Source organism: Phycomyces blakesleeanus, assembly GCF_001638985.1.
Source record: "Phycomyces blakesleeanus NRRL 1555(-) unplaced genomic scaffold PHYBLscaffold_26, whole genome shotgun sequence".
NCBI classification, from domain to species: Eukaryota; Fungi; Mucoromycota; class Mucoromycetes; order Mucorales; family Phycomycetaceae; genus Phycomyces; species Phycomyces blakesleeanus.
In genome coordinates this window covers 342,092-357,981 of record NW_017265159.1, presented here as the reverse complement: position 1 = coordinate 357,981, position 15,890 = coordinate 342,092, and the positions used below count along the sequence as shown (strand labels likewise).

Genomic DNA, 15,890 nt, shown 5'->3' with positions numbered 1-15,890 from the left:
TGTGTTTTGATGAGCGGCTGGATGAGGTGGCTTGTGACCGTAGACTTGGTTGACAGAAAACAGAGTGGTTGTGGTAGACACCAAGGCAAAGGTTCCACAAAGGGCCTTTTTGAGATTAGAAGAGGATTTTTTTGGTGAGCTTCGAAACGTTGAGAGCCTCTTAGGGCTGGTACGAATAAGGTGCATCTGGCTGGTGGTACATCTCTTGGAACATAATAGTAAAAGTGAGAAAGTGGGGCGAAGGGGTAATTGAAGTGGCATTTTTTTAATTGCATGTGTATTTGTATGTGTAAATGTAGTTTTTTGTAGTAACAGTGAAAGAGAGTAATTATGGACTTCTTTAGGCTACTTTAAACATAATACTTTATGCAAACCAAAAAAAAATAGATGCTTTTATTATTTTGCATAAAAGTATTTAGGTCCAGTCAAACAAGTGGGATATTTGAGAAAATGATATCGATACTATTATGATTATTCGCTCTGTAGCAACGAGTGAATTGAATAGTAGATATTCTCAAAAATGGTGTTTGCTACCAAAGCCATATTGCCTTTTTCTTTATATTTGCGCTGTTATTGGTCTCGTATTAAAATAGAATTGTATATATATTTGGTTCAAAAAAGGCAGATAAAAATAAACGCAAAGAGGAAACAAGATATATTCAATTGGTATTATTGAATAGCTCTTGTTTGAATAAATGATACAGGTTAAATATGATGTGTAAGTATATATATATGTGTGCGTGGGGGAGTGTAAATGGGTGTTTGTGTGTAAATGTGCTGATAAGAATACATTTATATATAGATATTGATATAGATATTGATATTGATACAGATATAGGTATCCCGTTATTCTTTCTTTACTATCATTATTAATAATAGAAAAAACAGTCGTGATTCACCAGATAGGTATATCATTTGTGCTGTGATTTGATTCATTGTGTATTGGTCCGGCTATTCCCCAAAAGTGCTCCCTTTTGAAGGGTTGATGTTGTTGCCGATTATGGTCGGATAATATTGTGCCCGCTAGTTTCCAATCACCGTGACCATTCTTAAGTTGAATAGTCTCCCACAAGGCTGCATCTGCCTGCTCTTGCATATAATTAGACTTGATCATCTTGCGCCGAGCAGCAGCGGCCTCTAATTTTGCCTTTGTGGTCATTTTTAACCCAATTCCTCCGCCTGATTGGGCTTGCGCGCTCCTTAATTGAGCAGACAAGAGCGAGCTACCTTCTTGTGATTTGTCTTTTACTGGCACTAACTGTTTGGTAAATACAATCGGACTTGTTTTCCCAGAATCAGGCTTGTAGATGGAGCCAGAACCAGGACCAGTGCCAGGACCAGTGCCAGGACCAGGACCAGAGCCTGAGCCAAAATCAGAGTTAAAAGCGTATGTAGATGAAGGTGCAGGCGCAGGTACAGGTGGAAATGTAGATACAGAGTTAAAACCAGATTTAAAACTATAGTCAGGGTTATATTCCTGTGGTGACACTGTGGGTGGGTTGTGTGCACGTCTCTTTCGTGGACCTGATGCAGTGGAGACTGAGGAGGTTGGAGTGGCTGTATAGGGGCGAGTGGCTGGTAGATGTGGAACTTGGGTTTGAGTTTGAGTTTGAGTTTGAGGAGTAGGGGGGTTGCTATAGTCATAGTCGTCTTGGTGCCCTGTGGAGGCATTTATGGCGCGAATAAGAGATGTTTGCCAACTTTCGATTGAGAAATCCATTCGATCAAGAGCCGGTAGATCCATTAAGCTGGTTCCTGCAGGACTGACAATTTCAGGGAGGGGGATTGCTGGGAGAGTAGATGCTGGTTTAGAAATGTATGAATCTAATATATATTATTAATATTAATAAAAGAATAATAACAATGATGGATACACAAATTGCTTCAATTCTTTTTATTACCTGTCTTTGGTAGGTGTGGCAGCGTACAAGATGGAGGTGTGTGAGGTTGAGGTTGAGGTTGTTGTTGGCCAAGTGCTGTTTTTGGACGAAACCTCGAGACTTTCTTGAGACTAGAAAATATCGAAGCGTTCTTTGACGGTAAGGTTGGTTCATGTTGTGATGGTAAAGGTGTCGATCTGTTGATGAAGGACAAGATTGAAGCCTTTTTATTGACATTGCGAGGTTGTGATGATGGAGGTAGAGATGGTTGTTGTGGTTGTGGCTGTGGCTGTGGTTGTTGCTGTTGCTGTTGCGTCTGTTTTGTTTGTTGTGTCTGCTGCTGTTGCTGTTGATATTGTGTTGGTGGATGTGCTATAGAGGGAGACTGTGAGCGGCGGCTATATAAAATATATAAAAATATAAATGTATAATTTTAACATAGGGAGACGGAGAGGGAGAGAGAGAAAATAAAATTTTAAAATAAAAATAAAATTCCAAAATAAAAAAAAATGCACAATGAAATATTGTCTGTTTTTATTTTATTTTAATTATTTTTTACCTGAACAAATTCTTTAAAGACGACGATGTTTTATTAGACTTGTGTTTGTCGTTGGCTGTTGGTATTTGTTTGTTGGTTGAAAATGATTTCCAAAACTTCTTGGGAGGTTCATTGGATAGAAGTAAGCCAGGCATATTGCTTTATTTTATTTTGTTTCTTTGGTTGTTTATTTGTTTTAATGTGTGCAAAAGAATAGAAGAGGAAGAAAACAAAGAAAAAATAGTTGCTATGGAGACGATGAAGATTAAAAAGAGCTTAAAAAATAACAAGAGAGAAAAAGATATTAGGCATATATATATATAAATGTTTCAATTATTTTATAATTCGGTTTATTTCATTATCGCAAATTGTGGTAAGCGGGAGGGACGGAATGACTCCGAATTAGCAACGGCAACAAAAAAAATACAAAATACAAAATAAAAAATGCTGCAATTAAATATATATATTATGCTGTTCTCATATATATACATATAATTGTATACTGACATTCGTTTATTCCACCCTTTTCTATTTCACTCTAATTTACTCTACCTTACTGTATTTCTTCTGCTAATATTTCCTAATAGATTAGAGCTAATGATTATATACAGAATGTCAGGCTTGTCCAGAGTCTTTATTGTTTGTATTGACAGTAAATCAAATGGCTTTTAAAAGAATATTATAAAGGGGTAAAGAAAGGCACTTTTGTATGTGTATGTGCCACCAGCGTGCCATTTTGCTGCAAGTTTTATTGGTACATTTGACCATTTTTAAACCAATCCACAAGTGTGTTTACAGAAATATGGGAATAGAAAAAAAGGAAGGCGGCTATGATTTCTGTCCAATTCGAATGAATATATCTATCTATACTGATGTTCATTCGCATGCAAAAAGAACCTATTGGGTCGAAGCATGCGTGCTGTTACTATTCTGTATAAGAAAGAATAATAAAAAGGGAATTTTTAAAAAACGGGCAATACTCGATCTCCGCCAAAGCGGATTCAAAGCTGATTGGAAGTCCTTGCTGTCAGATTTGTATACCTTGGAATTTCATTGATTAGGGAATGGCTGACAAATAATTGAAATATTTTGTATTTCTTGTGTATATACATGTAATATAATACAAATATATAGAAAATGTAACCATGTTTACACACTACGAAACTAATGATATCATCAATAAAGAATAATGCATCTATATGAATTATTAGACTTTAATTTTTGCGTTAAAGAGAAAAATCTGCTGCTTAGCAACAAACTACCTGCACAACCAATATATGTATATTCTTTAGAGTGCTAAAAAAATAATAATATAGTAATAATTACTGGCTTTACTTGTCAGGTGAATAGATAGTGTAATTATTTTAGGGAACAAGTGGTCAGTTTTTAGCTCTAATTTCCTTTCCTTCTTATTCTTACTCTTTTTCTTTTTCTGTCTCTGGACTAAAGAATATTCTTATGGCTTGGCAAAGAATACAAATTGGAATATGTGGCGAGGCAATGGAGATAGTAGTAGTAGTAACAGTAACAGTATTAGTATTAGTATTAGGTGTAGAAATAGTAGCCTGTGAACACATAGACTATATATATAAATGAGTCATTTAAAAATAAATACACTTTCTAATTGTCCGAAATGGTTCAAAAGACAAGAACGATACACAAGCTTGGGTTACTTGTGTGTTATTATGGTATATTGCGAAACAATCGGTAATTTACACACTTTTAGATAGAGCATTATAGCACTGGTAGATTCTTTTAACACAGATCCCTTAATATTCTTTATTTTACTCTCAAACAAACAATAAAGCATCACAAATCCAAATCATTTCCTTTTAACTTTGTTATTATTGTTATTATTATTATTATTATTATTATTTGCATTATTATTTGCATTATTTGTAGAAAATCCTTGTTGTTCTCTTGGCTGTTTTTTTAATATATATAATGCACCTGATAATCTTATTTTTCCAAAATAAAATATACATTAACATACCAACAATAAGCCTAACTTTCACAAAGAAGAAGAATGATAAATTCATATAATAATAATAATAATAATAATAATAATAATAATAGTAATAGTAATAGAAACAGTATATCATTGAATGTTATATATTTATATAGTGAGAGACCCTTTATTTACTATAAAAAGAGGTACCATGAAAGGTTTGTGCTCCAAAAAAAGGGAAAATAAAGAATTATAGTTTCAAAATATGTTTCTTGTGTATATGTTTCAATAAATCAGCCAGCCGGTCAGTCAGTCAGTCGGACAGTCAGTCAACAAGTCACCAAGTCAGTTAAACAGACAGAAAAGCAGTCAATCAGTCAATCGATCAATCAACGAATCTACAAAAAAGGGGGGAGGGGTTAAAGATGCCACGCTAGAGTAGCATTAACGAGCCATTGTGCCTCATTGATACGCAGAGCAGAAAAAAACAACAGCAACAAATAAAGTAATACTATGATACACATCCGAAGCACAAAGAATATATATATATATATAAATGTGTATATGTGTACATTACATGTATCTTGAAATATATATTTATAGTCTTTACATATATATATATTTACCCCAAACTACACATCCTTCTTTTATTATATTCAATCTGACAACTGCCACGATACTTGTATATTAAAGTATTAATGTTATATATATATATATATATATATATATATAACACAAAAATACACATGTTCATCTTTAATAAAAGGTATATACTTATAAGTATAAACATATTGATATCACAATTGCTGCTTTTGATATTGTTGGTAATGATAATGATAATGATAATGACAATGCCAATATTGTTGTTTGTTACAAATAAGCAAGTAGAAAAATAAATTCCAAATTTAGTCATATACATATACATATATATATATTACTTGTGTATTTTGTATTTGAAATAACCATTCAAACCATGTCCTACTCACACGCACAAATACACATTGCTATAATTTTAATTGTGTGAATATATGTGTGTGTGTGTGCTTTTTTTTTTATAGTTTCTAATTACCATAAAAAGAAGGCGAGTGTTATAAAAAAGCTTCTATCAAAGAACAATAACAGACAAGGGCTCTAGGCCCCATGTAGAATATAAAGATGAGTCTTTAAAGCCGCCTTCCCCCGGATTAGCCTCCCCCCCCCCCTTTTTTTTTTGTCTTTTTTTTTTCTCCTAAAAAAAAAGAGAAAGAGATAGAAGACACATTTTAGTATAGCGCATCCTATTGTATTACAAATCAGGTGGCTAAAAAAAAAGATATGTCTCTTTACTACACATACGCAAAATTCCTTTTGAGATTCTGCAAAAAGAAAAGAAAAGAAAAAGTACTGTGGCTGGACCAGATCAAGGAATTGTTTATAGTCAAGATATATATATATATATATAATTACAAAAAAAAACAATAAACACGCATATACATATCGTTAACTTCTCAGCAATCTATTTTAGTGTGGGTGCGACACTAAAAGCTGAACATGACAACGCCACAACAAAATATTATGATCATAGAAAATCGGCAAACACACACACATAAAAGCAATAAATCCTTTGTACTATCCAATAGAGCCTACATTATATCTTACAGTAAGTATTAGTATGTATATGTATATGTAGGGAAATAAAGAGAAGTATCTTTCTTATTATATGTGGTTTTTAAAAGCAATAAAAAAATACATCCTTTGTAATAAAGATAACCGGATAAAGTCTGACGGATCTGTGTTACAGAATACCCAGCCCGGCCCAAATGTATATAAATGTACACACACGTACACACACGTACACACAGAGATATACACAAAAGACCAAAAAAAAAACTTATAGGTAACGTCAGTGCCTTGGTATTTTATCACAATGGCCCCCATCATCTGGTGAGATTTGCCTTATGCCTCGGCATCTTAAGATCCATCGGGTTTTCCTTTACAAGAAACATAATATATTACACAAGATATTATGATCCTTCAAAAACAACAAACGATCTGAAAGGAACAAATGATAACACAAGAATGACACGCACCTGTTAGTTCCTTCAAATGCACAAACACATACACACACCTAGAGAGAAAGATAAAGAGATGAATGTGTATGAGTGTATTATTGCTATTATTATCCTTCCTTTTAAGATACGTTTCATATTCTATCTATATTTGTATCTACATAAAAGTGCCACACAAATAGTGTATAAATGTTTATAAATGTGTGTGTATGTGGAGGGTTTATGCTTTTTAGGATTCTCTCTTTTTTTTCCCTAACTTAGACTACCAAATAGTCCAAACGTTCTTAAATATTTTTTATTTGGTAGTTATAGTTACTTATTAACCCGCCATAAACCTTACACAAAAATATTAATAATAAGGAGCTATCTTATTTTATCCTTTTAATTTATTCACACATTTTGTATTAATTTTATTCTGTGTATATATGGATGTATGTGTGTGTGTGTGCATATACACATGTACATATATCATCTTATAGAACAATAATATTGTCTTTTTGAAGAACAAACAAAGTTGATCCTGTAGAAGTAGTAGTAAAAGAGGAAGTAGCATCAGGAGCAGTAGCAGCAGTAGCAGTAGCAGCAGTAGTAAATATGGCTGTACTAGTGCCAGTTAAAGGACTAGAACTTTTTTGCTTGGATTTACTAACCACACTTTCCTGCTCTCTTTTTAAAATAGCCTCTGATCGAAACATCTGACCATTATAGAGAAAGGAAAGGATTGAAATTAAGCCTGCAACCAGGGCTTGGAGTAACAGGGTATTATTGACACCATTCTCCGGAGTGGCATTGGCTGATGGTCCACGGCCATGGCCACGGTCATGGTTACGGAGCAAATCCATCACAATCACAAATCCAAATCCAAATAATTGTGAACCCTGCCAAAGTATAGAGCTTGTGGTTGATTCAGCGACCGGATAAGAAGCTTATATATAGATATATAGATGAACAGAAAACAATAAAAAATATAAATAAATATGTGTTTGTGCGTGTGTGTGCGTTGAGGGTTTAAAAATAAAGTCGGGAAGGAACCAAAAAAAGCATTATATTTTGTTTAAATATATATACGTACTTTCACTTCCAAGGTCGATAACAACTGGCACAAGAGAGCACAAGAAGAATTGGCTGACACACATCGCAATCATCACGGTTGCATATGAGCCATTCGGAACTAAACAGAAGGGTCACGTAAATGAAAAGGGTAAAGAGAAATTGGATCCGAAATAGAAGTAGAATCAGAAATAGAAATAAAAATAGACACTCATTATTTTTGGCGATTTCAAAAAAAAAACAGTGGTTTTCAAAGACTTACCAATAAACACAAGTCCAACATCAGCAATAAGAATCATGGGAGCTATCAGTCGTAAGAGTAACTTGTGTAGTTTCGTTGTATCCAAAAGAGGTCCAGCGATAGCTAATATACATATATGTAGACAACAACAACAACAACAACAACAATAGTAGTAAGTTATTGTAAATACATGTATGCACATACATACACACACACACACACACAAACTTACAGCATCCAAGAATACCTGCCAGAAAAGCAATCGCATTCAGTTGCCCTGCATCAATATCCGTGTACCCATACGGAGAAATGATTTGAATCAGAAGCGTACCAAAGGCAATGCACACTCCAACATTCAGACTGTGAATGAAAAACAATATCCAGAAATTATAATTTCTTGAAAGCAGCCGCAACCCGTCTACAAACTTTGGCTTTTCTTTCTCTTGAATATGCGAAGGAGGAGTTGGGGGTTTTGCAGGCATAAACATAACAGGTAAAAGTGCCACCAGAGATATCAATGCGACCACGTAGAGTAGGCGAGGCACTTGGTCCTTACTCACAGTCATTGATGGAATGACAAACATACCAATTATAGCACCATAATTAGATGCTGTTAATAAATCGAATGTAAGAAGAAAAAACAATAATGAAAGAGACATATGAAAAATTCACTCACCAATTAACATGCCAGCAGTTGTACGAAGCTTGTCAGTAAACCAACTCGACGCAAACTAATAAAATATAATCAAACCAGTGTTAAGCTACTTTAAAGATATTATAGATTGGATATACATATGCCTTTTTACCATTGTCATAATATTAAGTGCCAATGGATTAGCAATGGATCCCAATATTTGTCCAACCATTGTGATGGCAAATGAAGGTGGCTGTGTGTTTGCCCCAATGCACCGGACGCCAGCACCAAATGCATTAAGAAATCCAGCCAGTACTATCTACATACATTGACAAGCACATTGCAATGTTAGCCGATATTGACATTCTCAATTTATGTTCCTCATTTTTTCTTCTCCTTTTCTATATATATATAAATCTTACCGATCGCTTAATTCCTAATTTTTCAAAGATTAATCCAGTACAGAAACTGGCAATAACATACACAATGCACTGAACATTGGCCAGCCAGTTTACTGCCGAAAGAGAAACATCAAAAAATTCACTGGTCAAAGTTGGCACGATGCAATAGGTGTATTGGAAAAGAGCAATGGCAATACGGAGAAAAACCAAACATGACAAAGCAACCCAGGCCTGTGGGTATGTCTTGAGTGCGAATATACATTCTGGTGCTATCGATATTTGATGTTCAAGATCCGGAGTATTGAGTAAAGCTGTAGATGTGTAGGCGCTTATAGGAAGAGTTTCGGTGAGGCACCTGTCTAGGGATTTTTCGGATGATAAGAGAGAGTTTACAGTATTATTAGCCTCTAATCTGGCGTTTGATGCCATTGTCATTCGTTAAACGGTAATAATTCTTGTATACTTTCTCCTTTATAACAAAAATATAATCAGTATATAGGGTATTCAGAATCAAAGAATTGGACCAACAGACAATAATAAGTAAGATAATGATAATAACAATAATTGTGGAATGAAAGATGATATTGATCTTTGATATTTTTTAAAAAAAAATCTCTATTAAATTAAAGGCGTAGACTAAAAGTACGACAAAGAAAGAGCAATCTCAGAGATGACTCTAGGGTATGCTTTTCGAGAAAGAAGTTAATTTTTTGAGCCTTTGCTTTTATAGAGAATAATATATTTCCGCACTATTGCAGATGCAAGGATCTATTATTAAACCACTCTACTTCTCTAACTTTTATGAGTATATATTGAATAATATATATTATAAGATTGTCTTGTACAATTAAGAATCATTAATTTATTTTATAAAGTGCAATTTTCAGCAAGTACTATCAAAATGAGATGATTTGTAAACAGGTCGAAAACTTTTGGATATCCCTTTTTTTCAACAATTCAATATGTCAATGTACTTCTTTTCTTATATTCATTCCTTGCTTACCCAGTATATGATATGTCTGTCAACTTACCTTTAAAGGCCGTAATATAAAAGCTGCCAGTACATATTTGGCGAATTATCTTTATAGAACATTAAAAGATGTATTCTGTAATGTATCAATGCTTGTTTACTCTTCTTATTTGTATTTGAATTATATTTTGTACTGTGAATACAATTGCACATATGTGTATGAAATAACGAATAGAGGGTACCAAGTATTAATTGATATTCAAAATACAATGAGGACATTACTTGTATATTCAATCTACATCAAGCCTTTTCTGTCTTTGTTTCAAACACATATTTCTTTATTCCTTCTTGTCTCTTATTTTTCTTCATTTTTTACTTAACCTTTCGCCTTTCGCCTTTCGCCTTTCGCATTTTCGCATTTTCGCATTCTTCTCTTTCTCTCTTTCTCTTCCTCTCATCCCAATGCATCATTACAATGTCCATCTGGATTAGCCAAATTTAATAATATATAATTCACAGCATTGGTGTTCTCAAAAACTAGCCTTATTTTAATCCTAATATAATTTATAGACAACAACAACCTGTACAGTTAAACACGGATATCAATACCACTTTAGAATATACGAATAGTATTTTATTTCTTTTTATGTTTACTCGATTAGATTAATTTCTTCTTATAAATGAGTCCACCTAATTACAACATTGACATCAATCAAGCAAAAAAAAAATGTTTAAAAGCGTCTTTTTTTATTAAAGTTGACAATAGCTAAGAAATACTTTATTTATTTATTTATTTATTTAAAGATATATATAAAGAAACTATTCTATTTGATTTAATTTCACTTAATGTTCTTTTACATGAGTAAAAGAATAAAAAGCATGACACCAAGTTCTTTGTCCCCGCATTACGCGGCTCAATCTCCTTCAGGACGTAAACCTGACTTGGTAGCGAAGGAGGTGCTGGAATGGTGGCAAACCAACGGAAAGCACCCGTTCATCCAGCCCCACATCTCGTCACCGAGTAATGTGGGTGCGAACTCGCCAGAGAACTTACCACTAGGTGATAAGGTCCAGCTCATTCGACTACCAGTAGCTTCACCGTCAGCCGTTAAAGAGTTCAGTCAGGTTAGCAGTGAAGAGCCAGCACATCTCACCACAGGTTAGACCTCCCTCCCCCCAGCATCATGATTCCACATTGGCAATGCGATGTACACAGTAGTCCTTCCAAAAATGAAAAGAGACCATGCCCCACGACTTCTCAGAATTAACTGAGCTGGCGAGTAACAACTTTCACTTTCCGATGCTTGTAGCATGGAAGAATCTCCCTGCAACGGTCGCAAGAGACGCCTCACTATGAAACCGGGACTGTTGTTGCTCAAGAAGAAAATAAACGACACGCGTTGGAGGAGGTCTATAAGTAACAGAAAATTTTTTCATCTGCGATTAAAGTTTACGACTGCGCTTTTTGTCAGTCTTAGATGTTCACGTCAGAGCAAACGTGATATGGCTATATATTCTTTTTATTGGGTTTGTGTAACTGTTCTAAGGTAGAGTAGACAGCTAATAATATTGAATTAGATTACTAGAGAAGATGGCTTTTTCAAAGTAAAGCAAAGTAAAGCAAAAAAGCAAAGAAGTAAGGAAAGGTTCGGTTTTGATCGGTGTAGCAATAACTTTCAAAGTGGAGTACACGTTTCTATAACAGCGATATGTAGGTTACTCTAAAGTGGTCTGTGCGCTTCTTGTGCGAGAACGCAAGAAAAAGCTTTTATTTATTTCGCTTGTATAAAAAGACACAAAAAGAACCCAACAGTTGCTAGAAAATAAACCCACATATATTTCAAAGCAACATTAAGTAATAACGTCGATATAAAAAAAGAAAGCAGAAAGTATATATATAGCTGACATCTTCAATAGGAAAAAAAAAGATAAGATCCCAGAGCTTCTGCTAAGAATTTGACTGGAAAAGTTTCTAACTACACCTTCAGATTAGTCAAAATTAATGTCAATTTGGTTGCGAGCAAGATTGAGTAATTGACAAAAGCAATACTGATTTTACCACAATAAAGTCCTAGTGCTTCATTGAGATATACAGTCAAGGTTGTATTGATAATTTTACCTACATATAAATAAGGTAGTTACTCCAGCAAAAAATATAATTTACAAAGAAATAATACTATAAAATGATGGTATTACTTTTAAAGGAGAAAAACATTACTTGGTATCAATATATCTCTTTCTATTTAAGCTTGCTCTTTTTGTTTTGCTTTTAATACATTGGTACATTGGTACTTTAATATTTAGATATTTTAGATATTTGAATTTGAAAATTGAAATGAATTGTAAAAGAAGTTAACTTGAACTTTATAATCATTTCTACTTGATTTCAAGAATTTGGGTTTTGTAAAAAAAGAAAAAAAAAAGAAGAAGCGCTTGTATACTTTTGGCAAGATATTTGAAATATCAGCACATTTATACCAGGATTAATCCCACAAATTCCAAGAAAATGTATGTGATTATGTATTGAGATTTTTAGCATTTTAACCAAACAGATTATAATGTTGACAAACACTTCATTGTGAATTAAAACTTTCCTTTCCACTTTGTTCGTGAAACCTTGGCTTCTGTAGAAAGCAAACTTGATCACTTTTTTTGTATTACATATTAATTTCACGACCCGGTATTTAAATATGAGATAAAGAGATATAACCAGCACTCGATAGAATCTCATGCTTGGAAATAGTTCAAGTTATATTATATAGCTCTAAGATACATACTGATATTATGTTCTGCTGGTTTCTGATGCTGTTAGTTCTTTTGCTATTTCTGTTACGTAAAATGAGAAAATGGGGTTGGCTATACAATAGAAGTATAAGATCACAGAACTTCTTTTTATATGTTTTAAGCTCGTCTTTAATAGGCCCTTAAACTTACTGGTACCTGAGTACTATCTTTAAATTTCCCTTTTGAGTTCTTCTTTACTGACAGAAAGCTTCACTACTTTATTGTTTTTCTTCATGCACTAAGCTTGCTTGTCAAAGGATTGACACATAGAATGACTGTATATAAATAATAAGCCACATAGATATCACACGCCAATATGTGGAGTTATTCTATTGGACAATTAGTGTTTATGTCATATCTTGCGTATTCACTCATACGCGTATAGAAAAATGAGTCTTCAGTGTGAGGGCAAGAAAACCCGCCTTTCTCATAAACACAACACATAGAAATGCCCATGTAAGTAACAAAATCGTTAAAGAAAGTACATTTCACACATGTTGTGCTAATTATGATGAATTTATTAATGTAATTTGTAGTAATGTTGCTTTTGACATTTACCTAAATGTATTTTCTCAAGAAGTGAATGTAAGTAATCACAAAATAAAAAAATATACCCTTATTTCATTGAGACTCTTGCTAACATTGCGTAGTTAATAGTAAAGAAAAGGTCTGGCCCGAAAGGGTCAGCCTTGACATCAGCTTGTCAAGAAAGCCTCTAGTGACGTCGTTGCGGTGAAAACCAAAGCGGCCAACCAAACCACACCCAGTTAATGGCTCTGGGAACGGCTAGCAAGAAACACCGGTCTACTCTGGTCTCCTCTATTTTGACATTTGGTACAACGTGGTCAATCCGTCATAGAGAGGTGTAGCATAGGTGGGAGCCACCGGGCGCCAATGAAATACCACCACTCTCTATGACAAGCCAAACGGACTGAGGATGAGTCCTGATATTCTCCTCCCCGTTGATGTCAGATGTTGAGGTTCAAAGACGATCAGATAGACTGGTTTTTTATGGGTTGACAGCCGAACGTTCTAGCGACGCAGTTGACCTATAATAAAACCAACTCAACCCGTGCGATAGGCATCCATATGTCTGGGGTATGACTGATTTAACAAGTTGGGACGCTTATTGAGCCCAAGTAGGAGAGTCAGTATAGAGTTTGGTCTGACTGTCATGATGTACTGGTCTACTTCTTGCTGGCTGTTAGCCTATATTGTAACAGCAAATGGAGTTTTTTTTCGCAAGATAAATTACTTTATTCAAGCCTCCACTCTCTCGTGATCGGTGTTCTGATCCTGTTTTCGCGAAGATGTGCTTGTTCAATGAGTTTTTGACTGAACGCCTTTAAGTCATTACTCTGTGCTGGAAACAATGTTACTCGTTCTCCGTACAATTTTGTACTTGATACCATATACTGTCTTTCGCTTATTACTGTCTAGGCAGTCGTAAGCAAAGATACCCTGATAATGCCAATTCTAGAACGGTAAAATCTCGTTCATCCCAAACGAAAAAGGCGGGGTCTCCAAACTTTATACGGTCTTCGTTGCCTAAAAAAGTGAAGTTCGCCCTTGTCTTTCGATTTCTTCCCTCCGTCTCGGTCTATAGTTGACTTTTTAGTTGGCTTGACAGGTGTTTTTCCAACCTTGGTTGGAAGAGCGTGAGTTCGAATCTCACAGAGACGTATTACTAGCAACAAGCTAGTTACAATTTCATATATATATTATAATTACTAGAGCACAAGCTAGTCATAAATAGTATTTCAAGATAGTAAAAATATCATTTAATTGTATAAATATATTTAATGAACTGCTTACTGCTTGCCTTTGACCAAAAACGCTACAAAAGACCATAACATATCGGTGTCCTCATGGAAAGCATGTTTAACATATACAAGTTCAAACTTCTGCCTGCTGACCATCTTCACCTCAGTACAAACTATCTTGCAAGTATTAGTTAAATAGAAACAAATTAGAAAGTATTTTGTAATGAGCATTGAAGCATTGCTGACGCTCTATTCAGCATCAAGGTGTAAACACACATCAATTTATAGCATCGCCACGGTTGATATCTCACTCAAATAAGTTAATAATAATACCATGCCAGCCGTTCAGAAAAATTGTAAGCTTACTGAGATATTCGGGATTGTTTATGGATTGGTATATCAATAATAATAAAAGTAAATATTGTGAAAGTGTTATTTATTAAAGAGACCAAATAATATTGTTTATATCTGTTACTATTAAAACAGCTATAATTCAAATACCTGTTGTGTAATAGTTGGTTTACACTGTATGAGTGTGTAGTGTACATATGTCTGGTGTGTAATAGTCCTGGTGATTATTAACTTTCCCGATTTATTGGCAAGCAGAAACCAGTGTTTGGTTCTGGAGCCTGTTCTTCACTTACTTGTGGTGTGTATACCACAGCCACCAACATACTAGCCTTTCTATACTGTTGATTTATTTATTAATATTCATAAAAAGAAAAATAATATACATATATAACACAGTACATAGTTCCTTTTTATTAATATCAACAAGCCTATTAAATATTTATTGATCATGAGATATTGTTGTTGGTAATTTTTAAAAAAAATATTAATAATAAAAATTCAAATCAAAAGAGTTTTTTATTATAATTTTATTAGTGGACTAAATCGAAGAATATATATATATATATAGAGAGAGAGAGAGACAATTGTCAAATTCTTAGTTCACCACTTTGTCAAAAGGTAAAATAACAAGAGTGGATCCATCCCCTTCAGGACGAAGACCTGATTTGACGGCGAAGGGGAAAAAATGAGTCGGTTGCTCTCTTTTCAAGAAAGAGTGGAGTGGAAAACAGAGGCGAGGTCAAGCAGCATTGCACGTCCGCATACACCATTCCAAGCCAACGGATGTTTTCTAGATCAACGGTTTCCACACCGCATCACACACAGCCACACCCAACTCGTCTGGACACTTGCGCAGGAAACTGCCAGTGAGATACGTCAATAAAGACCGTAAAACACAGTACAAGAGATCATTCGTGCATTCTCTCTTGTAGGTCCAGAATAAAGAAACGTAAGCTCGCCTGAGAACGAAACGCCCAGAGAGTCGACACTAGTAAAGTAAGTATACTTTGTACTTGCATTCTTGACGGAACAATACTTACCAAGAATTCTTGCGACCAGAACGTATACTTTGCAGAGAGAATGCCAAATTCTTAGTTCACCACTTTGTCAAAAGATAAAATAACAAGAGTGGATCCATCCCCTTCAGGACGAAGACCTGATTTGACGGCGAAGGGGAAAAATGAGTTGGTTGCTCTCTTTTCAAGAAAGAGTGGAGTGGAAAACAGAGGCGAGGTCAAGCAGCGTTTCACGTCAGCATACACCATTCCAAGCCAACGGATGT

The 15,890-nt window shown here is 34.6% G+C and overlaps 5 protein-coding genes across 5 annotated transcripts; 1 reads left to right on the top strand and 4 right to left on the bottom strand.

Annotated features, from left to right (window-relative positions):
- Positions 1 to 895: 895 nt before the first annotated feature.
- Positions 896 to 2,573, bottom strand: PHYBLDRAFT_150789 (hypothetical protein; the record flags this gene model as incomplete). The annotated part of the gene is made up of 3 exons (XM_018432549.1): positions 896 to 1,824; positions 1,902 to 2,278; positions 2,440 to 2,573. 3 exons carry the CDS (start codon positions 2,571 to 2,573, stop codon positions 896 to 898), a joined length of 1,440 nt encoding a protein of 479 aa, XP_018286164.1.
- Positions 2,574 to 6,887: 4,314 nt separating this feature from the next.
- Positions 6,888 to 9,175, bottom strand: PHYBLDRAFT_173613 (hypothetical protein; the record flags this gene model as incomplete). Its single annotated transcript, XM_018437070.1, has 7 exons — positions 6,888 to 7,339; positions 7,487 to 7,585; positions 7,727 to 7,828; positions 7,938 to 8,315; positions 8,382 to 8,436; positions 8,512 to 8,658; positions 8,762 to 9,175. 7 exons carry the CDS (start codon positions 9,173 to 9,175, stop codon positions 6,888 to 6,890), a joined length of 1,647 nt encoding a protein of 548 aa, XP_018286163.1.
- Positions 9,176 to 10,556: 1,381 nt separating this feature from the next.
- On the top strand, positions 10,557 to 11,067 carry PHYBLDRAFT_173612 (hypothetical protein; the record flags this gene model as incomplete). Its single annotated transcript, XM_018437069.1, has 2 exons — positions 10,557 to 10,869; positions 10,949 to 11,067. The coding sequence occupies 2 exons, from the start codon at positions 10,557 to 10,559 to the stop codon at positions 11,065 to 11,067; spliced, it is 432 nt and encodes a 143-aa protein (XP_018286162.1).
- Positions 11,068 to 13,559: 2,492 nt separating this feature from the next.
- On the bottom strand, positions 13,560 to 15,009 carry PHYBLDRAFT_173611 (hypothetical protein; the record flags this gene model as incomplete). The annotated part of the gene is made up of 6 exons (XM_018437068.1): positions 13,560 to 13,703; positions 13,750 to 13,837; positions 14,031 to 14,192; positions 14,310 to 14,434; positions 14,902 to 14,946; positions 14,992 to 15,009. 6 exons carry the CDS (start codon positions 15,007 to 15,009, stop codon positions 13,560 to 13,562), a joined length of 582 nt encoding a protein of 193 aa, XP_018286161.1.
- Positions 15,010 to 15,398: 389 nt separating this feature from the next.
- On the bottom strand, positions 15,399 to 15,873 carry PHYBLDRAFT_150785 (hypothetical protein; the record flags this gene model as incomplete). The annotated part of the gene is made up of 2 exons (XM_018432548.1): positions 15,399 to 15,596; positions 15,709 to 15,873. 2 exons carry the CDS (start codon positions 15,871 to 15,873, stop codon positions 15,399 to 15,401), a joined length of 363 nt encoding a protein of 120 aa, XP_018286160.1.
- Positions 15,874 to 15,890: the final 17 nt, after the last annotated feature.